This window comes from Tympanuchus pallidicinctus, unplaced genomic scaffold (assembly GCF_026119805.1).
Source record: "Tympanuchus pallidicinctus isolate F22 unplaced genomic scaffold, pur_lepc_1.0 scaffold4, whole genome shotgun sequence".
Lineage (NCBI taxonomy): Eukaryota > Metazoa > Chordata > Aves > Galliformes > Phasianidae > Tympanuchus > Tympanuchus pallidicinctus.
The window spans coordinates 14,357,509-14,381,794 of NW_026294758.1; the positions used below are offsets into that span (position 1 = coordinate 14,357,509).

Sequence of the window (24,286 nt, forward strand, 5' to 3'; positions counted from 1 at the left end):
GCGCCACACTTGTACACCCACGAGGCGCCTAACCCTTACATGTAACCAGTCTTGACTGCGCGGAAAAACTGTTGTGTTGCGCGGTTATAAAATGTGGTAAACACCTACAATAAATGCGTTTGCTCTGCACCACCAGACAAATCCGCACCTCATTAGTCTCACCAGCAAGGGAGCCCGGGCGCCCTGCCACATCCACTCATTTCCATGAAAGATGGAGGCGCAGAAGCACGCCTTGTTCCCACTGTCCCTCTCTCCACACGGTTCGCCCTTCACGCCCACACGCAGCACTGTGCCACACCACGGCCAGTGCTGCCACCACCTTACGGAAATGTTTCACCACTAAATCCTTCTCTTGGTCCCTGTGCAGGGTGTGAGCTGCAGAACCACTCACTGTGAGTGCGATCCTCCGAGAGGAGGGCGAAGGCAGACAAAACACCAGCAAGGAGAGCTATTTTCATTAGCAGCCTATCCGTGCACTCACAGAACACCTGTTAGTTCCCAGTTTGTGTGGCTTGCTTAACTGCAGCCCGTGCTTCACGCTTGCAAGCTCTTTTCTCTAGACGCGTATCTGCAATGGAGTCAGCAAGCCCACTGGCCCAACCACCCAAAAAGAAGGGGAAAGGCAGAGAGGAAATAAAAGGAAACTAGAGGAAAAAGAACAGTGGCAACAATCTGAGGAGGAAAACAGTTCACTAATTACAGTAGTGGAAATGTGAGTTACTTGGGATTGAAACTAAAACATCAAGTATATGAGAGAGTTTCTGAAGATGAGGTTCTTACTCTGATCCGCCAGGGAGCAAAGAGAACAACCTTCCTGACTTCCAGTCAGTTCCATCCTTCACTCCAACCAGAAAACTGGATCCATGGGCCAAAGTAAACTGTATGAGTTTCAATAGCGCCAAGTGTCGGGTCCTGCATTTTGGTCACAACAACCCCAGGCAACCCTACAGGCTTGGGGAGGAGTGGCTGGAAAGCTGCCTGACAAAAAGGAACCTTGGTGGACTGATGGACACTCGACTGAACATGAGCCAGCAGTGTGCCCAGGTGGCCAAGAAGGCCAAAGGCATCCTGGCTCAGGAATGGTGTGGTGAGCAGGACTAGGGAAGTCATCCTGCCCCTGTACTCAGCACTGGTGAGGCCTCACCTCGAGCACTCTGTTCAGTTTTGGGAACTTCTGTACAGAAAGGACACTGAGGCGCTGGAGGAGGTCCAAAGAAGGGCAAGAAGGCTTGTGAAGGGTGTGGAGAATATGCCCTATGAGGAGAGACTGAAGGAACTGGGCTGTTCAGTCTGGGAGAAAGGAAGCTGAGTGGAGACCTTACTGCTCTCTTCCAACATCTGAAAGGTGCTTACAGCAAGAGCGGGTTGGTCTCATCTCACTGGTGACAGGTGACAGGATGTATGGGAACTGCTGTGATTATAACATCTTAATATTCACTGATTATACACTTGGCGAGCCAGGCAGGCCAAATATACTAAAATTTACATCATGTCTTTTCTATGGAATTTCGATAAATGGGTCAAGGGGGAGAACAATACTCCTCTAGAGAAAATGATTCCAGGGCAGATCCCAGGATTTGTGGGATCCCCCTATTATGAGTTAGCAGTTATCATTGAAAAATGGGGTCCCTTATGCATTATGGGCAATATCTCCCCATATCGCATGGCGGATTACTTCCAGGGACTTAGCAAGGATGTTCTGATCACTAAAGAAAGACAACTGGCTGCCTCCACGGTGGCATGGCCACTATTAAGTGCCTTAAATCATGCGGATATAAGAAATAATACTTTAGAAAATGAAAATCGACTTTTAAAAGACCATATTGAAAAACTAGAGCAAGAACTCAGTGTATTAACAGGAAAAAAGCCAATTCTACATCTTCCCATAGGCCAAGTTTGTAACATTTCAATAAACAATGACCAGACTCCTGAATCAACAGACTCTGTTGATCAGGAAAATAAAAAATCCAAATTAGATTTCGAATATCCAATTGTGACCGATCCTCTAGAAGTCTGTCCTGTCATAACCCAGAAAACAAAAAAAGCGCAGGACAGACCGGCAGAGGGGCCACCTGATCAGTGGTCCCCTGCCCAGACTCATTTACATGTAACGGCCCGGCCATACACGGCAACAGAATTAATGGATTTAGTACAGCCATTTCAGCAGAAGCCTAGAGAAAGTGTGCCAGCTTGGTTATTAAGACTGTGGGATTCTGGGGCAGAAAGTGTTTTGGTGAATGGCCCAGCAACAGCCAAGTTGGCCAGCATGACTGTCCATCCTGCTCTCAGACAGAGGTTATATGCAGGCAACCAATATTGTGATGAAAACCATTCTAATGGCGGCCTGCCGTATGGTATGGCCGAATAAATTGGACATACGTTTACATACAGGCATGTGGTCCTCCATGGAGGGCCTTCAAAATTATATCCGCGAACTGGGTGTAAGAGAGGCTATCTATGAAGACACATTTGATGGCCCTGATATGGTTAAAATTTCAGCAGGGATGAGAGATTTAATTTTACAGCAAGCTCCCTCCCATCTCTATGGTACCTTAGTCTCTATATTAAATCCCCTTGTGGCCTCAGAAGCTGTAGTCCAGCAGGCTGCCCAGTTAGTGGCTGACTTGGGAGAAACAGAACGCCTGCAGACTAGGCGCAGTATTCGGCTATTGGAAGAAGCAGAGGTCCTGCCGGTAGCTGAAACCAAAATGCCGGCTACTCGAGCTCCTCCATCGGGACCCATCAGGGTATCCTGAAAACAAATGTTTGATGATTTAATTTGGGCTGGGGTCCAATTTGCTAAGATTGACCGTCAGCCCAACCATGTCCTTCTCCAGCTCTGGAGACAACTAAAGGACAATCAAAAATTCCAAAACTACCCTAAGAAATCAAGGGTGAGGGTTATAGAGAGGGTACCAATAACAACATGGAACCTAGAAGATTTTATTGTTCCAAATAGAAAAAAAAAGCCACCTCATGTGTCTTGGGTCACAATGCCTGAGCCACCAGAAGCAAAAGAATTGGCCATAGCACAATTCATGGCTTGACAAGGGATGTTAGTCCCTGTAGGGCCTCCAGATGGGACCAGAGGCCCTGTGTAGAATTAATGATTTATTGGTCCCGAAAAAATATTCAGAGTTATAGCGTTAGTGGACACAGGTGCAGAAACATCAAGTATCTACGGAGATCCGAGGAAATTTGACGGGGACAGAGTGACGATTGGTGGTTTTGGGGGACAGACTATTCCTGTCACCCAAACATGGTTAAAACTGGGGGTTGAACGTCTCCCACTCCGGGAGTACAAGGTGTCTATTGCCCCACTCCAATAATACATCCTAGGCATAGATATTCTATGGAGTCTGGCTCCCAGACAACCGTGGGAGAGTTCAGACTTCGACAGAGATGTATCAGTGCCCGGACGGTGCAGGCAATACTAAGAGGCCATGCGAAACATTGGTCTATTTGCCTGCTGAAACCACGCTGGATTACTAATGTAAGACAGTATAGACTCCCGGGTGGGCAAGATGAAATATCGAGAACGGTGCAGGAATTAGAAAAAGTGGGCATTATAAGACCTGCACACAGCCCCTATAACTCCCCCTTATGGCCACTGTGAAAGTTGGATGGCATGTGGAGAATGACAGTGGGTTACAGAGAATTAAATAAGGTCACGCCACCTATTCATGTGGCTGTATGCAATATTTCCTCCCTAATGGACACATTGAGTCGGGAGATAAAAACCTATCATTGTGTCCTAGATCTAGCAAATGCATTCTTCAGTATCCCAGTTGCTGAGGAATCACAAGATCAGTTTGCGTTTACGTGGGGAGGCAGGCAGTGGATCTTTCATGTCCTGCCACAGGGGTACGTGCATTCACCAACGTATTGTCATATCTAGTGGCACGTGACCTGGCTGATTGGAGAAAACCTGATGATGTTAACCTATATCACTATACTGATGACCTCCTGCTGACATCCGACTCACTGGAGGCAGTAGGACAGGCAGCAGATTCATTACCACCTATTTACAACAGAGGGGATGGGCTATAAATCCCCAAAAGGTGCAAGGTCTGGGCCTGTCCGTAAAATTCCTGGGGGTGGTTTGGTCAGGAAAGACCGAAGTGCTACCCAGTGCTGTCATAGATAAGGTTCAGGTGTTCCCAGTCCCTACAACATCAAAGCAGCTGCAAGAGTTTCTAGGTATATTGGGTTATTGGCGTTCCTTTATACCTCACCTAGCGCAGCTGCTAAGGTCACTATATAGACTCACAAAAAAGGGGCAGCTATGGGACTGGGGGAAAACCGAGCAGGATGGTTTCCAACAAGCAAAACTGGCAGTTACACAAGCCCAAGCATTGGGTATATTCGATCCTACCCTCCCAGCCCAGTTGGACGTTCATGTTACTCAAGACGGCTTCGGCTGGGGCCTGTGGCAACGCCAGAGCTCTGTTCGGACCCCCATTGGTTTCTGGTCTCAGGTTTGGCACGGAGCAGAAGAAAGATACAGTATGACTGAAAAACAGTTATTGGCTGCCTATTCAGCATTACAGGCAGTAGAGCCAATAACTCAAACAGCTGAAGTTATAGTCAAGACCACTCTGCCAATTCAGAGGTGGGTGAAAGATCTGACCCACATTCCTAAGACAGGGGTGGCCCAAGCACAAACAGTGGCACGGTGGGTCGCCTATCTCAGCCAAAGGAGTAGTCTGTCTTCATCACCCTTGAAAGAAGAACTGCAGAAGATCCTAAGCCCAGTTACGTATCACAGTGATGCACCAAAAGAAATACTGGTCGCTCCACCAGAGAAGAGTCCCGTTCAAGAGGGAAAATATCCTATCCCTGAAGACGCCTGGTACACAGATGGGTCCAGCAAGGGCAACCCGAGCAAGTGGAGCGCAATAGCGTACCATCCTTCCACTGAGACAACCTGGTTTGATGAGGAGGATGGTCAGAGCAGCCAATGGGCAGAACTGCGAGCAGTGTGGATGGTTATAACCAAGGAACCCGGTGATGGTATCCTGAACATCTGCACAGACAGTTGGGCTGTGTACAGTTGGGCTCATTCTCTGGATTGCACAGTGGGCCACCCAGGAATGGACTATCCATGTCCAACCAATCTGGGGCAAAGACGTGGTCAGACATATGGAATACGGTCAAACACAGGACTGTACATGTCTACCATGTTTCTGGTCATCAGCCCCTACAGTCACTGGGAAACGATGAAGCCGACACACTGGCCCGAGTTCGATGGATTGAGAATTCACCATCTCAGAACATCGCCTGCTGGTTACATCAGAAGCTATGGCATGCTGGACAAACGACAATGTGGGCAGCTACTAAAGCATGGGGACTGCCCATAAAGCCACCTGACATCGTCCAGGCATGCCAGGATTGCGATGCTTGCTCCAAGATGAAACCGAGATCATTGCCCGAAACAACAGCCCATCTTGCTAGAGGACACAATCCTCTCCAGCGATGGCAGGTCAATTACATCAGGCCCCTTCCTCGCTCCGAGGGAGCAAGATACGCTCTGACCTATGTCAACACTGCAAGTGGGCTACTGCAGGCCTATCCAGTACCGAAAGCAAACCAGGCATCAAGGCACTCACTAAACTGATATCTGCCTACGGCACACCTCAAGTCACAGAGAGTGACCAAGGGACTCATTTTACTGGTGCAACGATACAGCGCTGGGCAGAAGAAAATAACATCGAATAGTGATTCCACCTGCCATATAATCCAATGGGGGCAGGCCTCATCAAATGTTGTAACGGTATTCTTAAGGCTGCCCTGAAGACAGACTCCCAGTCCCTGCAGGGGTGGACGAAAAGACTGTATGAAACCCTGTGGTACCTGAATGAAAGACCTCAAGATGGCAGACCCAGTGCCCTGAGAATGTTGCAGACGACATGGGCCACCCCACTTAGGATCCAAATTACGGGCACTGATCATCAGGTAAGACCCCAGATTGGTAATGAAAATAATCTTCTGCTCCCTGCCCCTGAGAATTTAGATCCGGGTACCCATAAAATAAAATGGCCCTGGAAGGTGCCGGTAGGACCCAAGTGGTGTGGCCTACTTGCACTTTGGGGGAGATTATTGGAGGTGGGAGGCTCAGTGGTCCCTCCAGTAATAGGTACATGGCCTACTGATATTGTGGTCAACACTCCGATCTTTATTGCTAAAGGGACACAGGGACTGCCCTGTGGCAGATCAGGGCACCTCCTTTGGTGCCTGATATCATTATGCAGCCACAGACATCTGGTCAGAAGGTGTGGTACAGGCAGCCAGGACGTGCCCCCGTACAAGCAGGAGTGTTGACCCAGGATAGAAATACAGCCTGTATCTTGCCTTGGAGAGCAGACCTTCCCCTCTTGGTACCTCTGAAACATCAGTACTAGTCCCCGTGAGTCTGTGAGCCTTCAGGATCACCAGAAGGAACAAAATGCCATCATGCGTTCCAGTGTTGCTGTCAGATCACATTCAACACCCAGCGATGGTCTGCATGGGACTGATGGAACATAGAACGGACCTGCACCTCAGAATCTCATGCCTCCAGTTACATCATCGAGCACTGGCCCATAGAAGAATATGGACATTCACTGATGATCACTCGAATTGTACCAACACGCGTCGCAATAAAATTGTACAAGCGTCACGATATAGCAGATCTCTGTATTAGGGAAACTTACCCTTTAGTTAACCTGATCATTGGTTCACGCCGTGAAGGGGTGGAGTGTATGGGAACTGCTGAGTCACGGCCTGAACCTCTGATTGATCACCTGAGGCGAGCCATGAGTCAGCCAGAGGAGCACAGCTGAAGGCAATTCTCCTGTGCTGCCGGAAGGGATGGAGCCACGCTCCACCTCTCCTAGACCTATTTAAGAGCTGGCTACCAGAGGGGAAGGATCTCTTCTGGAGATTTCCTCTTATGGCGTTTCTTATGGGTGAGCCTCGCATAAGGGTAAGCCTTCCATTTATTCTCTCTTGTTATCGTAGTCTACTTTGCCTAGCTCTCTTGTTCTTTTTTGTGATTATAACATCTTAATATTCATTGACTATACACAGGATGAGGGGAAATGGCCTCAAGTTGTGCCAGAGGTTTGGGTTGGATTAGAAAAGTCTTCTTTACAGAAGGGTTTGGTTAGCACTGGAGTAGGCTCCCCAAGGAGGTGGCTGAGTTTAAAATCCATTTGGATGTGGTGCTCAGGGACATGATTTAGCGGAGGGTTGTTAGAGTTAGGGTAATATGGTTAGGTTGTGGTTGGACTCAATGATCTTTAAGGTCTTTTCCAACCTGAGCAATTCTATGATTTTATGATTCAGAATAAACAAATACATATTGTGTCATCATTCCCTTTTCTTGCTAGACTCACACTCTGTTTCACTTTCAAACTGTCCCAATCTCTCCTACAGTTAGTATTCTAACACTAACTCCATACTCTGGGAGATGCAAAAAGCCTCTTGACAGTGGGAGAACCTTTACAGGCACTCTGTTAGGTGACTGATGATGAGCCAAGTGGATTTTACAGAGTGTTCAGTTTAAGTATTCCAAGAAGAGCAAATGTGCATTCTCGTAATACAGTGTGACAATTTTAGGACCCAAGGTAGTGCAATCTCTAATAAGGACCACATTAAGTTAAATCAGAGAAACTGTCACAAACTTTTAACAATACATAACTTCCTTAGAAGGAAAGTACTTCAGCAGAAGAGTCTTTAAACCCTAAAGCCTTCTGAAAAACAATGTCTTTCAGACACTTGCAACATTAAAAGATTTACTGACATCTAGACAACCAAACCAGTCTTGCAGCACAGGATACATGTTCAAGAGCCTGTTTTACAGAAGCCCCAAAGGACAACTCTTCTGATCGTTTTGCCTTCTACCATGACAAAGTTTGCGCAAAACTGCAAACATAGCTCAAGAGGTAAGTAACTGTTTTTCTTTTGTCTTTTTCCTAATGAGAATCTTAAGCACATTATTTGCCACAACTTGCAGCTGCAGATATGTTTCTGGTGCATTCAAAAGATTGCCTGGAAGGTAAGCTGGAATTTTATTCTAGATTGACCCTTACTATGGAATACACTGCACATTTTCCCCTCCACAGAAATAAGAAGTGTTTCTACTACAATGCAGTGTTTGCTTTGTTCAGCCTAAGGCACAAGGGGAAAAATACATCTCGTGTTGAGTTTCCAAGGCAAGTTTTCAGTAGCGGGGAGCAGAAGAAGCTTCTGAGAAGCAAGGTACCAGTTCCAGCTGACTACTGCAGGGCTCTACAGACTGTTTGTAGCTTTGCACGAAGTTTACTGTGGAAACTGATGAAGCTACAGTTAGGCAGCAATTGAAAACATATTGAAAACACTATTGTACTAAATAAAGTGCAGCATTTTCTGTATTCCCACTATGAAACAAGGATCACTGAAATACATCCTCCTTCCTCTGACCAACAACTGACTGCAGACCTTCAAGCAAACCGAACCCATTAGTTCTACTAATAAAGATGATGTGAATCATCTTCTTCTTCTTCATAGCTTCATTTGAAGTTAATATTCACTACTGCCTGAATTACATAGCAAATTCATAAGCAAGTCCAAAATTCAATTTGTCCCTTTACAATGCTGACCAATCATAGCCAGTTCTTAATAAATAAAAAACTGCTCTCTGGCCAATATCTCTTTGTTTGCTCCATAGTGATCTATAATTGGTGACACATAGCATTAAGTAGAGGGCACCAGCGTACTTTGCATTCAATGTTTTAAGAAGTTAAGATTTCATGATAATGATTAAATATAGATGATGTATTCAATTTAGCCAGTATATTTAGTCTTAAAAATTTAAGTGTAGAAGAACATGTCAGTGGAGGGACAGAATAGCTTACCAGTAAATAGGGCAGCTTGTCTGAACTGAGATGCTAGTAACTGAATCAGAGTAAGATAAGAAATACACATAGTTTAAGGAGTGATATTTACAGGAGGAAGAAATAATGCCTCCAGAAAATAAAAAGAAAACTTCTGGGACTTCATGTTAAATGGTGACTTATTAGTAAGAGTCACATCAGCTTTGTCTTCTAAAGTACACAGTAACAATAAGTGTGGAGCCCAAACAACATCATCACTACCCCAGGAACAGAATATTTCAACAAGTTGTCTGAAGAGCTCCACTTCCCCTATGAAAAGCTGACTGGTTCACTACTTCATCTTAAGACTGACAGTAGACAGATTAAACACCCTCAAAAAATGCTGCAGATCCAAGAGAACATCTTTTAGAAGTAAGCTTTGATGGAAGCTCCAGCTCTGAGCCCTGAGAACAAAGATATTAAAGACTTTTCAAGTCTTCAGTGTCAAAATTGAAATAACATAATTTTACCTTCTCTCAACAGTGACATATCTGCTTAAATTATTTCAAAATGCTTTTTAGAAACACCATCTACTATTCTTATATCAAAGTCCTGTTGTAAAACACAGTTAAAAGCTGTGTGAACAAACTGTCATGAGTGAATTTATAGTCTGACAACACATGAACAAGAAAAATGAGAGCAATATTTGCTTAACAGCTGAGCAACCTACTGCTATTAAAGAAAGAACATTAATAATACAAAGAGCTATTGGTTATGAGTATTTACAAGTTTCTGAACATGTCAGTTCAGAGAGTGTATGCTGAAAGTTCTTAAAACAGTAAATAGTGATGTAAGTGCTTTGGTCCAATGAAGTTTATCCCTTAAAGACATATATTTTTATAAAGAGTATAAAAAAGTTATTTCTTCCTCCACCATCACTTCCTTTTTTTTTTTTTTTAACAAGATCTTTTCCCAAAATACTGAATCAACTTAAACACCAAGGGATAATGTGCCTGTGATCTGTGATCAACCAAGGTTTTCAGACTTCCCATTCAAATTAACAACCATCTGCCTTGGTCTCTCCTCTCATGTCTAACAAAATCAGAGCTTTGCCTGCCTGCCAAGACTCAGCAACAGCAGAAGTAGTACTTAAAATACTATTATGAAGACTATCATATGTCAGATTCCTGAGTATTAGGGCTAGTTCAGTCTCCCAGGTTCAGTCTTTCCTGTGTCATCAGCACCAATACAGTACATGAGTGCTAAGTTCCCCCTCCATACATAAGCTACTTAGACACCTCATTAAGTGTACTTCCTTCGCAGCAGGCAAGCTTCCAAGCAGCCCTCACAGCTATCTGCCTAACATAGTTTCCAACTGCAACCACCTGCCCCCTCAAACCTTAAACAGTCCCAACTTATTCTCAGTGCAAGGGTATACTGGCATCTGCTGGAAGCTGAATAGTATCTAAAGGATTTGATCACTTCTCAGTAGGCCATGTTCTTTCCATAGGGCTTACATTCTCCTCACACTGTAAGGGTATTCACAATGAGGGCAGATATTGTAACATCCTTGCCAACCTCACCCATGAGTTTCTCCAATTCTTCACACAGTTCTAAATTCAGTTAGTTTCACTCCAGATCAATAAACATACTGCCTATTGCCAAAAGCACCTTTGATGATGTACACATAAAAAGCTGTGGCAGATGATTATTCCCATCTCATACTCCGGAAAAAGCTCTGCAGCCAGCAAGATTTTGAGTAACAGTAATAATACTACATGTATTTTCAGAATTTTTAACAGCTTAGTCTCCTGCCTTTTCCTTCTCTGCTAGACAAAGTAAAAATCACAGAATCACTACCGTTGGAATTTACATCCAACTTCAACAGGCCGCGTATGGCCCAGCACAGCTGGCAATACTGACTCAAGTGATGGCACGTCACTTGATATACTTCTTGATATACTGCTAAACACAAGGCTCTAAAAAGCAATGAAAATGCAGCTAATTCCATCCTTTGGATCATTTTTTGTGGCCCTCCTGACGACAGGCTCCAACAGATCTATGTCCCTCCTGTACTAAGGACTCCACATCTGAATGCTGTACTCCAGGTGAGGTCTCACCAGCACAGACGAGCAGGATCATCTTCCTCAACCTGCTGGCCAGACTGTTTTGGATGCAGCCCAAGATGCAGCTTGTTTTCTGAGCTGCAAGGATACACTCCTGGTTCATGTCCAGCATGCCATCCACTAGTACTTCAAAACTTCAAAAAAAGTCCTTTTCAGCAGGGCTGTGCTTAATCCTTCCATCCCACAGCTTGTACTGATAGGTTTGCCTCCACCCAGGTGCAAGTACCTCGTACTTGGCTTTGTTGAACCTCATGAGATTCTCCTGGGACCACTCTTCAGCCTCTCTCTCTAATGGCATCCCAGTCCTTGGGTGTGTCAACCACACTACACAGCTTAGAGTTTGAAGAGTGCCAATAAAAAAACTATCAATTTACATTTGCAAGACCATTTTCACTTGATGTGAATACAAGACCTATAATTTTTTAAATGGAATGTATAGAGTTGCAATCAGACATTCAACTCAAAAATCTACTCTCATCTATTTACCAGACTTCCATATCCCTTTATTAGCAGAGAAAAATGCCTTTTGCTTCCCATTCACGCCTTATTCGCATCATTTTATGGCAGTAAACACATTTTGAACAACTTTTGTCAAGGATGAAGTAAAGGAGGAAGAGTAAAATTTCATCAGAAATCTCTGATAAACACCTTCAGACTTCACTAAGAATTGCAATCTCTGCTATCAAACCAGACTGGTGTGTTAGTTTCATAAAAACAAAGTCAAATATCCCACTAGTTCTATGGCTGTGTTCCACTCTCTCTCTATTTTTTAATGTTCTAAGAAAAATATTTAAAATGTTTTGCTACTTACATATTTATGATATTGTATATTTTGAGAGGGCTGCTCCGAAAGTAAAGCCTCTTAGTTTATGATGTTGGACCACAATGTCAGAGGTGGATGTTGGTGGTAGGACAGCAGAGGCAACAATACTCCCTTACATTTTGTTGTCATGCGACAGACGGCAGTAAAGGAGCAGTTTGACAGACAGCATCTGACGTGGAAGTGTGCATGGAGAAGTGTGTCACTGAATTTCTCCATGTGGAAAAAATGGCACACATTGACATTAACCAACACTTGCTGAATGTCTTATGGAAACCAAACAGCGAATGTGAGCATAGTGAGGTGGCCCGTGGTGTATTTCAACACTGGTAATAGCAGGTCACGCAGGCTCTTGCTCATCATTGACAAAAATACATAGGTAACGGTGACTGATGGTAGTTGAAGAATAGTGTTTTGCAGCTGAGAATTTCCTCTATAAAACAGCATTACTGCACTCTCGGTATCTATTATAGTTTTCATGGAAATAAAATAGGAAGCATTACTTTTGGAGCAACTTACATCTATTCAGCCCAAGACAATTTCTATTCACTAAATGTGACCCGGGCAAGCCAAAAGGTTGGACACCCAAAATCTAGTGCAAACATTCAGCTACCACCAATATTTCCCCACTAAACCATGTCCCATAGTACAACAACTAAACATTTCTTCAACAACTCCAGTTACAGTGACACCACAGCCATCCCGGGCAGCCCAAACCAGCACCTAACCACTCTTTTCAAGGAAAAAGAAAATCCTAATATCTAAACTGAACCTTCCCTGATTCAACTTGAGGCCACTCTTTTCTCCTCCTATTGCTACTTACACATAAGAAGAGGCTGACTTCCACCTCATCATATTCTCCTTTCAAGGAGTTATAGAGAGCAATGAGGTCTCCCCTGAGCCTCTCTTCTCTAGACTGAACAATCCCAGTTCCCTCAGCCACTCCTCATAATACCTGTGCTCCTTAACAAAATAAATAAAGAGCACAGAATGAAGAGGTTACACTAATGATACTCTTCGTTCCTCCACAAACACAAACTCTCACAGTGAATTACTCCAATTTTCCCATTATTCTCAGAAGCCTGAGCGCAGCCAGTTCCCCTTGTTAGACTCAAAAGGATCACCTAATGTTCAAGGACAGCCTCATACACCCAATTAACTCCCCAGGTAATCACACAGAATACACAGTTACCACGACTTCAAACAACAACAGAAACCCTCATCAAAGTAGGCAAATGTTTCCAGTTTTTTTCTTTCTATGCATTGTCACTTCTTTTCTGGCAAATTACATGAATTTTGTAGCATCCCTTGTCAAGTATCTTTGAAAGTGGACAGAGGGTTCCAATTTCATCAAAGGCACACAAACATATATAATATTTAGTCTCACATAGGTGTTAAGCCAAGACAAAAGCCTGAATAAAGTGAAAAACTCAATACGCTAGGTAAAATTATGGAGGTTGTTCTTAGGACCCACTCCCTTTTGGTACCAATATTTCACCATCAAGTACTGAAGTAGCTACTTACAAGCTGGTGCATTTTTTTTAATTAAAGAATATGTATTGGAACTGTAATTTCCTGTATTTTGGATTATATAATTGCTGTAATTTGCACACAAGTATATAAGCGTGGAAGTGAAATAGCTGAAATTATTCAGAGTGCTCTCAAAGGGAATATCTGCATTGATGCAGGGCACTTCTTTCTGCCAGTAAGATCTGCATTCATACCACATATGTGGTATCATTTTAACACTTATAAAACAGTTTACTTTTTGTACACAGATGAGTTCTTTCTAATTCACCAATAATGCAGTAATTTAGTCTTCTAACTGCCCACAGAAAATAAAATAAAATAAAATAACCAGATAGGTTGAAGACCAGCTTCAAAACTCAACAGCATTTATGGATTCCAGCAGACTTTTCAATCAGCCCAGTATATCAAAAATTTAAACTACTATAATGAATATATACTGCCCTGTTACAATACTAGAGAAGCAAAGTAAGATTGCTTCAAATTAATCTGATGAAAAAAAGAAATTTCATCCAGAAATGCTTTGATACACTATGTAAAAAACGAGCACTAATAAGGCAGAAAAAGTAAAGACAATTTTGGCTATTACCAGCTATGTAAATTGACCATTACATCTGCAAGAAAGTTTAGGGTAAATATGCCAGGGTTCCCAAAAATTCCTATCTCCAGAAACAGTTCTTCATTCACAGGTTTTATCTACAGTGACGCTGTTCAAAGATAGTTCAAAATGCAAGCAATTACAATGGTTCTCAAGTAATCATAAATTAATTGTGTTGTGGTATCTATGATAGCAAATAGGGAGTTTTACATTCTTAATTCTACAGATGCTACTGTCACTCTTTTTTTGCTTACGAAACACAATGCTGTGCATACTGGCACTTCAGCATGATTTAAGAGTATGAATTATATTTTAACTGGGCTAATTCTCCCTACAATCCTAATAGTACATCAGAGCAAACAGATCAAATTTAGATGCAGACTCCCTCTCAGGTTTCAAACAAACAGAGAAAAAGAATTATTTCAACTCACATTGAAAACAGTAATCTTAACTGCATATGTTAATTGTAAGATGTTGTTAACGTGCAGTTCTAAAGGAAAAAGTGAGCTGCATCTGTGAAGTAATGACTAATAAAAAAGAAAAAAAAGGCACCTCATAGTGGAGAGTCAGGGAAACTTTTGCCTGTAGAGATATTGCAGTACAGAAAGAAATCCCTGTGATTTTATCCTCTTGCTTACAAGATTACAGAATCATAAGATACTACAATAAACTCAAATATATGAAATCACAAAATATTTTAACAACTACCACAGTAACATCTTCAGTGTCATCAAGGAAATGGAAAACTAAAATTTATAACTGCACTGGATATTAAAAATCTGGAACTCAATTAAAATAAAAAAATTGTGTATACAATAATTTTCATATGTCCTAATCCCAAATCACAGAATCACAAGATTGTAGGAGCTGGAAAGGACCTCCAGAGATAATTGTATTCAGCACCAAAACTTTTTGCCAATTTAAACTCAAACATGCACAAATAAATGCACGAATTCCATCACCATCATTTCCAGTTTCCAATTTTTACAGATGTTCCACACCTTTCTTTAGGCCAACGTAAGATTCACTGGTACATAGTGAACTGATTCTGTGAAATTATTTACTCAAAAAACACCTGACAAAAAAAAAAGGTTTTCTTTGAACTTTGTCTTACAAAAATTGTTTTGTCTGTGTGTGTCTTCAGAAGTTACTCCATCAGTTTCAGACCTGAAAGAGAACATGTATTTCTGAAAGCTTAACTACTTTTAAGAACTACGCCCATAACAAAACAATGGAAGATGCTACTCCTCCCAGTGACCTTCTCCCACAAAGATCCTTATATCACCAGTACCTACAACAGAATTGTAACCATTTCCACAAAATTCCAGTTGCTACTCTACCTCGCTATCCAATGACCTATGTGTACTTTTAAGAAGAATAAGAAAATAACTTCATAAAGAAATATTTTTTTAAAACATTCTCTCCTTTCACTCCTAGGTTTTCAAACTTTGATTGTGTAAAATTCAGGTGTTTCTGACACTTTGCATACTGTCACTTCAGCTTTCAGTTGACGATTCCCATGTTATTTTAATAGTACTATTCATTTTATATTTGATATATATTTTTCAATTTCAGAATATTCACTTTGCTAAGAAATAGGCCTGTTACACATACGTAAGACAAATTACTATAATCTACTAATTACTATATAAACTATACTCATACATGCCTTACACAACAGTTCATTTGTAATCTGAGATCTCCATCAGCGATACTGCTAAAAATCTGGGAATACATACTAGTATGTTTCAATGAAGGGCATACAGTTTAACCACATACAATTCCAGTACTGAACAAAATCTGTTTCCTTAACTCTTAAAACAAGACTGAAGAAAACATTACGACCTGTACCTTAGTGATATCTCTATATCTGAATGCCATGATAAGCTTCTGTGCCTCGTTCTTCAAGATCACAAAAGCCAAGCACTCACAATTATCTACTTCATTTACCTGCTGTTTTTTTCTTACTTACATTTTTCCTTACAGTTCAAGAAAATAAATTTTTTTCAGTTGAAAAGTGAATGGCAGTAAGAAAGAATTACCTGAAATAATCTAGCAGCAAATCATATTCAAAAGCAGAAATATGCAATACATTATTAAAGATAAAGATAACCCTAGAAATCTAAGCAATTATATTAATAGATTTCTTAAAAGAAGAAAAGAACTGTAGATATAGAAAGCTGGATAGGCATTGAAAGACTAGGTTCGGAGATTTGTAGATTTAAAAACCATCTGTAATAATCTGTTCTAACTCTCACTCACAGTCCAGGAAATTTCACCCTGTAATTCCTTTTACAAGCCCTACCATTGTATGTGAGTTAGACAGTGTTTTTACAAAGACACCCAGTGGAGCATTAGCTACCTAGATAGTAATAATCCATTCTGCCACCTGATTATCCTCTCTATAATTACTATCCATCATACTTCTAATAGTTTGAGAGGCAGTTTCTTTCTTTCCTGTGCCAAAAAGGCAATTGAGTCTGTTTCTCTAAACTCTAAGTGCATGGTTTTCTCAAATCCTGGACTGAATAGCATGACTGTAGTCTTTTAGTGGGCTGAGGTACTTCATTTCTTTGTACGCATTTTGAAAGCATAGCGAGAGTTGTACAAATTTCTTCACCAGTTATGAAATTCCTCTTGAAAATTCACATTGATTTATGTGTGCATAGAGAAGATCTGCAAGATACCAGCTCTAGGATTAAAGTAGTATTTCTAATAAAAGCCTATTAACTGTATCATTGTAGAAGTCATGTAGAAGATATCTGGAATATCTGAAAGTCAAGAAACTGAATCTTTTGTCCTTTCTAAAACAAATCTGTGTGGATATATCCAATACAAACCTTAAAGTAAATAACACCTAACTCTATCACAAACTTCTCAGAATTAAGTCAATCAAGAAAACACTGTAGTATCATAACGCAGTATACATATGAAAGATAGTGGCTAAACTCTGACAGTGATTAATATCTTCTACTGCAGACTGCTTAGTATCTATCCTTGAAAGTAATAGCCTTACTGAGCAACACAAAACGCGTATGCTTGGGAGGTCAAAATACATTAACTGCAAAGTATCACTGAGTCACCCTACCAGCAGGACAACACTGTCTGCCCTATGCCAAAGAAAATAAATAAATTAATTAATAAATAAATACAATAGCATTAGGACAAGAACTGCAACTGAACTGACTAAAATTATCCCTGAGTAGACTTGTGATGTTAAGCAGAGAATACATTTTTAAACAGCGCTAATGATGGCTTTCGTACATTTGCTGCCTAGGAAACGACAAGAAAAAAAGGAACCGTTTACCTGGTCCTGAGAGATATGAAGGATCTTGGCTCAGCTCAAAATCACACTGCTGAGGATCTGCTGTGTTATGCTGATCTTCACACCTCTACTCAGCAGCAACTCAGCAACAACAAACACTACGTATTGCCAGAAGAGAGCTGCCTAAAAAGAACAACATGTTAAAAAGGGAAAATACCAGGAATTGTATCCTCCTGTAGCGTGGTGACCACTGAGGGCAAGCAGACTACCGTAAAAGAATTAAAGTACCATTGCAGAATTAATTACAATTAGGAATGTGTAAAAAGAGATTTGGTTGAGCTAAGCAGCAATGTAAGTTAGCAAAAAGAGGAAAGCATCTTCCAAAACACTTCAGAGTTAGCAAATGAAGAAAACAAAAAGAATTGCAAACTATTATACATAAAATTAAAAACAAAACTAGACAGTGGGAAAAAAAATCTGAAACATGACTAACTAAATAACAACTAAATCCACTACTAAATGGGAAAAATGTGTGCAAGAGATCTGTATTGCTAATTAATGGTCAAGGAGTAATGAAGCACTCAAAAAAGAAGAGGCCAGATTTAAATGAATCATTTGTGTTGTTACTCACAACCTCCTTAGGTTGAATTCACTGTTGTTGTGATGCATGCAGCACAAGGCCTGTGTGGTCTTGTGACAAAAAGAACAGCCACAATCAGATAATACTCACAATCTATAAGAGAAATCTATGACCTAAAAAAAAAAAAAAAAAAAAAAAAAAAAAAATTACTAATGACTGGGCTACACTCCCACTTAAAATTTCTTTCAGTGGCAAATGCAATATCTATTTATGCCTTATTCTACTTCCCAGAAACGACTTTGCAGCTAGGAACGCATGGAGCTACGTCTCACGGCTGAGATGTGTCATGTAAACGAGCGTGGCGTCCTGTTTGCATCTCTTTCCTTACACAGAGTAGAAAGAAAAAAAAAAAAAAAATCTGTTTTTTCCAAACCAGAATGAGTTTGGGTTTCTTTGGATGTTTATTTTGTAGTGCCAGAATTCAAGTGTCACTTTCAAAGTAAAATATAGCAAAATATGCCAAAATATACCGGTAGCAGCTGGAAATACTAAACGTGCGTGCAACTGCCCCCAACTCACCAACGGCGCGGCTCGCTCGCACCGCTCCGCCCACACCTAAGAGAACCACTTCATACCCTCTACCCTCCCCCATCCCATGCCACAGCGATAAAAATGGCGCTCGGGGAGGACGCGGGCGGCACAACCCCGCCTCCGAGGCCCGGAGCGCGTCCAATCGCAGGCTGCCGCTCAGGACCACGTGATTTTGTTGCGAATAACTACAGCTCCCATCGTGCCCCTGAGTGCGCTGTAGCTTTTTCCGTGTCGTCACTTCCGCCAGTCCCAGAGGGCGCCGTGCGTGCTGCGGGAAGGTCGTACAGGGGAGAGGCCGCTGTGTTCCGTGTCGGTACCATGCTGGCTGCTGGCGTCCGTAGATTCACCACCTCTGTCCTCCGTAGGACTCACTACGAGGATGGGCCTGGGAAGGTACTGTGCGGGAAGGAGGTCTTAGTGCTGCGGGACGGTCTGATGATTGCGGGCAGGAATGGGCCTGGAGGGGGAGGAGAAAGCGGGGGAAGGGAAGGATGGAGATCGGGCAGCTGTCGGTTGTAGTCTGAGGGGGAACAGGTAGGGAAGGAAGGCAGGAGACGGGAAAGACGCGGCGCTAGTGGCCCGCGGGCAGGCTTAGCAGGGTGTCTTGGCCTCGTCAGTCAGGTGCCCTCAGTGCAGCATAGGGGGCGGTCCAGGCCTGCTATGGCCAGAAGCACAAGTGGGGTCAGGTGCAGGCCCGACCTGTGGCAGGTTTGCTGAAGGTGAGCGTGGCCCATCATCTACAGAGTTTTGTATGTAATTGGGCTTGCAGGCCTTGAATAGCCAAGTTGTAGTTGTCCCATTGCCTGTTCTCTAGTGCAGTTGCTATGCAATTTCATTGTACTGCTGTTAATGACTGCAGCAAAGCAAGCTGCAGTGACTTCAGTGTCCTTCTCTGTAGCCTTCTGTGGTACAGATGATGAGCTCTGCAGTATTGAGTAGAAACGCTGATGCTGTAAACGCTTTCTGATGTGCCATTATGCTCCAAGGGTTCTCTTGAATTCTGTATCTAAAAACTAGATTTATACTTACCTTGAGAAATACAGTTTTTCTTACAAAGATGGTTAACTATTAAAGCAGGTTGCATGGAGATATTGTGGGGCCTGTATAGTAAGCAGTGGACTTTAGGACATTTACAGTTGATTGGACAAGGTTTTGAGCAGGCCAGTTTCCTTTGGCCTATGTATGAATTGGAAGGGTGTTGGACAAAACAACTTCCAGAGGTCATATCCATGCTACTGTAATGACTGACTGGGTCTTTAGACATGAAAAGAAGGGGGTAATGGTTGGGGGATTCATTTTTATTATCAGTTGTAGTTCTTGTGTTAGTGCTCTGGGCTTCTTACTATTGTCATGTAACTTAAGAAGTAATTAAGGTGTGTTATATTGATTGCAGAACAAACATCTATGTTTCTTTTCTAGAACCTTCCATTTTCTGTGGACAACAAATGGCGGTTGCTGGCAATGATGTGTGCATTCTTTGGAAGTGGATTTGCTGCTCCTTTCTTTATTGTCAGACATCAGCTTCTTAAGAAATGAAGGGGAAAAATTGTATGTACACTTAGTGGGTAAATGATTTTGGTGTTCTAGCATAGTAGAAACTGAACTAATCTGAGGATGGAAGAGTCTAACCTCATTTACAGCATCTCACAGTCTTCTTACTTATATCAGTTTGTGGTTTGCACTTCCATTTAAACTGAAATGATGCATGGGCTTCAGTTAGCTTTACTGGAGTACTGAAGTCATTGATATGTGAATCTTAGATCCCCAAATGTCAGCCTCCTTGATTATAGCCTTTATAGCCTGCAACTGGTCTAACTGGTAGTGAGCTTCACTGGTAGTGAAGTCCAGCTGATTTGGACAGTAACTGTAAAATAAATAGCCATCTTTGACAAAACAAAGCTGTACATCACATAATATATAAAGATATCTGGCATATATGATGTGAACGAAGCAGTATGAGAATCTGTGATACTGTAAACGCTTTCTGATGTGCCAGATAAAACTCAGCAGAAAACAAAAATCTTCAGCTTCAGTTCAGCCATTTCAGAACAATTACAACATCGACACGGTGCGGAGTGCACTTAAAATAAGGAAATTAACATCAGGTGCTTTGGTAACTGGTGCTTGCTAATGATACTGATAGACCAAACATGCTTCAGCCATTGTTTCTGTTCTGAAAGCATGCCACAGTGGAGGGCTGTTTTAGTTTATTTTGAATTTATTCCACTTTACAGAATTAATAGCACCAGTTATTTCTAATCTGAGAAATGTGGTTTGTTTTTTTTTTTTCTTTTTTTTTTTTTTTTTGAGGAGCTGGGTTGCATGAGCTAGTTTTTGGAAGGAAATAATTATCAGTGAAATCTCAATTGGAATAAGTTGCAAAGTCATTCATATCACCTGTGTAATTCTTTTGCCAGTCTTATGGTTTTATCAAAGTTAAATTATGCTTTTATAAGTTTTACTAGATGCACATGTAATACAGAGTTCTTAAACTTGTTAATTCTTGTGTATTTTCTTGCAGAGTTGAAGTCTTACAGCAGCTTAAGTGGAAAAAATATCTGCAGTTGTGTACCATGCTGGATATGTCTAAATAAAATTTAAATCTGAAATTCCTGGATGGTGTATTTTGTGAAACTGCTGAAGTGCTTTTTAAAACCAGTGTGTACTGAGAAACCCTTCAACTTGCAGTGTGTTAACATTAAGCTAAATGCTAACTTTTTTAGTTCTTAAATTAGGGAGAAGAAAAAATCCAGTCTCAAAATTGAATTTGGGCTTAAAAATTTTAGTTGGCTGGATACAGAGCCAACACAGCCAAAGCTGTGTGGTCTTTGATAGTGTTCAGACTACACTGAAAATAATGACCTGGATAGATCATTGCCATTAAGTGCGTCATCAAGTTTGATCATTACTACTATCACTGTAAATCCATGTTGCAGAATTTCTATTTTCAGTATTTCAGACTGACAAGAATATTTATTTGTTTCTATACTCACTCATTCTGGGGAGCTTGTGTTACGGTATTTCATTAGTATGTGGCACTGTCTTGAGCAGGAACACAAGCGTTGCCCTGCGCATTTCAGTTGTCTTTAGGCTCAGGTTGGGACGTAGCTATGACACAGTTAGCAGCAGTAATTACAACACCAACTAGAAAATGCATCGATAATAAAAATTGTATAACTTATCAAAACTTTAATAGGATAGTACTTCAAATTGGTAGGTGTTGGAAAGAATTGATAACTGCAAGATTGCATTTGTATTCTCAGCATGCAAGATCCTGCCTAACATCGGGCTTCTTTAACCAAAAGCAATCTTAAGTGCTGATTAGCAAGATTAAGAAACTTCTTGCAACAGGAAGGAGTACGATGTATAAACTACCAGTTTTGTCAGCATGGGAAGGAAGTCATTCTCCTGCACGCTTTTCTTGTGACTACTTTGTTGGCTAAATACAGTGTCTGAAAGGCACTGGCATAACCCAGTAATGGTTACTTGACTTTTGTGAATAATGCTTTTAACTGGTAAGTATTATGAGTTGCTTTCCTTGAGTGATGTTTATTTTCCTCTGTAAAACCCTTGTAGTATAATAAGCTTGTAGTACAGTATACAATTTAGGTTGTAATATCTGTCAGTGACTGAACTGAGAGGTTGCTTTGCTCAAATTGTGCTAATACTAATTTCATCAAATACCATAAGCAGAAAAGTATATGTGAACAATAAAACATTAGTTGTAACTACAATATTTGGGTACTACATTCTTGTTCCTACTGATGCCAGTCAACAGCATTTTAAAGGCACTTGAAGAGACTGAGCTGGGAAAAGTAGAAAATAGTCTGTTTTACCAAATCTGTCAGTAAAGTTAAAAGGAACCTTTCTGCAACACGGTAATTTAAATAAATGTTGGAGAGGAGTGACTGAAGAAAAGATTCTGAGGAAAGATGCTAAGCTGTGAAGGATTCAGTTGGCAAAAATTTATCATGGTGATATACATATATGCACAATTTGTTCCTTGCTAAGTGCCATTGCATTTCAAAGAGTGTGTGTTTGTGGCGGGAATGTAGTGATGTGACACTAGGAATGTAAAAAGGTGGCCATGTCTTGGTCATGGTGTTGGGACTTCTTTCAGGAGATGTTGAAGGAAACCTGGATGAACCTTATTATGCAAAAGTCAAAATGGAAGCTTCTAGATTCCGAAGTGTTGCCTCCTATTGCAGATCAGCAAGCTGAATGTGCTTATAGTAGCAGTTTCCATAGTGAAACTGTTCTTGCACAAGGCAAGCCTAATAGAAGCCAGTTACAGAATCGTGTCTCTCTTAGCAATACAAATACAACTTAAAGAGTATGTTTACATACAGCTGTCTCATCAAGTCTGCTGGAAAGTAACTTGCTTTGTCTTTTCCCTCTTAACTCCCAAGTCCTTGATGTATTATAAGAGAGTAAGCATATTCTATGAAGTTTTATCTCATGAGCTGGGCAAGCCAGTGCATTTAATCTGTTTAATTTTAGGTCTTTTTTTTCACCTTCTCTGTACTTTTTTACATTTTTGATCAGGGTGGTTAAACAGTTATTTTAGATGAAACTTTAGAGTCTCCTTTCATTATGGATTCTAAAACTGATGATATTTCTTTCAAAGTAGTATTACATTGATGGATCATAATCATTTAGGAAAAAAAAGGTCCTGGGGCTACTAGTTAATGAGTTTGAAATTATGATTCTGCTTCCATCCCTGCTACTAGCTTATAAAAATTACCACTATGAATCATAGTAGCCATAAACTTACATTTTCTTCCATTTTACTTAATTTATGTAAGGAATACTCTGAGGTAAGAGTCTGAGCTTCTACTGTGCTGGTGGCTGTCGCCTACTTTTACCTGTTTCTAGCCTTCTGTACTGATATAAACTACATCTTCCTTTTTTCAAATAAGCTAGCTTACTAAATGTAGCATATTAGTAATATGATCTCATCCAATAAATTATCATTTGATAAAATCATACATCCCTTTATTAAGAAAACTTAGTAGAACCTTGTAAATTTTTAAATCTGCCCACTTGTGTAGGAGGTACTGGTGGCCATCCAGAGATACATGGCTCCTGTTAATATCAGTATGTGGCTAAATTTAGAGCTAGATTTACTGATTGCATTTGCTCGTCTGCTGTTACTGGAATGCATTTGCTTATAATGTAAATTCATTCACCTTCCCTCTAGAATTTTTTTTTTTTCCCATACTGTATTTTTCAGTGATTCTGACCTTAGTCTTTTTTGCTTTACCTATTCCGCTTCTTCCTGAATCTTTCTATTCTTACTTGCTAATTGACTGCTGAATGGTTGAGCCAGACAAACTTGTTTGGACTTTTAAAAGTATGTACCACTAACCATTTTTTGTTGCATGCTCCCTTCTATTCCTATCTTCTCAGGGTGGGAAAGTCCATTACAGCAAAAAGCTGGAGCCCTGCTCTGGAGACAAACCTTGGCAAAAACATTGCTTAATTTGAAGTAGTAATGCCTGACCTGAACAGGTGTTTGCTGAGTGGTTAGGTCTTCTCTTTATGTCACATAGAAGAGAGTAGGCTAGTTCCACAGCCTGGCAGCATCTACCTTGTACCATAGCAGAATTTTGGGGATATTTGAAGTAAAGTTGTGAATCAATAATTTTTGCTGACTTCAGAGGAGCCAGAATCTCATCCAGGAATGACTACTCTATATAAATTGACATCACAGATAGTTACCTAACCCTGAGTGATTCCAGAGATGGAAGTGACAGTCGGTATACATATGTATGAACAAACTAATACTTAGTAGCAATAATTGTTATCAGATTCATTAAACAAGAGCTCTAGAAATAAGTTTTGAAAAACATAGGGTAGATTTCATCATAATTATACAGTAGTTTGAGTATACATAAGATGAAGTACTTATTTTTAAAATAATCCTTTGTGTTCCTTTTAGGACA

At 41.0% G+C, this 24,286-nt stretch overlaps 1 protein-coding gene and 2 non-coding genes across 4 annotated transcripts; all 3 read left to right on the forward strand.

The window, feature by feature from the left end:
* Nucleotides 1–18,572: 18,572 nt before the first annotated feature.
* On the forward strand, nt 18,573–20,950 carry LOC128089293 (cytochrome c oxidase subunit 7C, mitochondrial). Of its 2 annotated transcripts, none has more exons than XM_052700557.1 (3): nt 18,573–18,734; nt 19,761–19,906; nt 20,863–20,950. In XM_052700557.1, the coding sequence occupies exons 1-2, from the start codon at nt 18,660–18,662 to the stop codon at nt 19,875–19,877; spliced, it is 192 nt and encodes a 63-aa protein (XP_052556517.1). In that variant the 5' UTR covers nt 18,573–18,659; the 3' UTR covers nt 19,878–19,906; nt 20,863–20,950. The 2 variants fall into 2 exon arrangements, with proteins under 2 accessions (XP_052556517.1, XP_052556516.1); XM_052700556.1 differs by having other exon boundaries at nt 18,574–18,734; nt 19,761–19,889.
* Nucleotides 19,249–19,312, forward strand: LOC128089819 (small nucleolar RNA Z39). Its single transcript, XR_008210692.1, has one exon. It is a non-coding gene; the product is annotated as a small nucleolar RNA Z39 (small nucleolar RNA).
* On the forward strand, nt 20,272–20,333 carry LOC128089818 (small nucleolar RNA Z39). Its single transcript, XR_008210691.1, has one exon. It is a non-coding gene; the product is annotated as a small nucleolar RNA Z39 (small nucleolar RNA).
* Nucleotides 20,951–24,286: the final 3,336 nt, after the last annotated feature.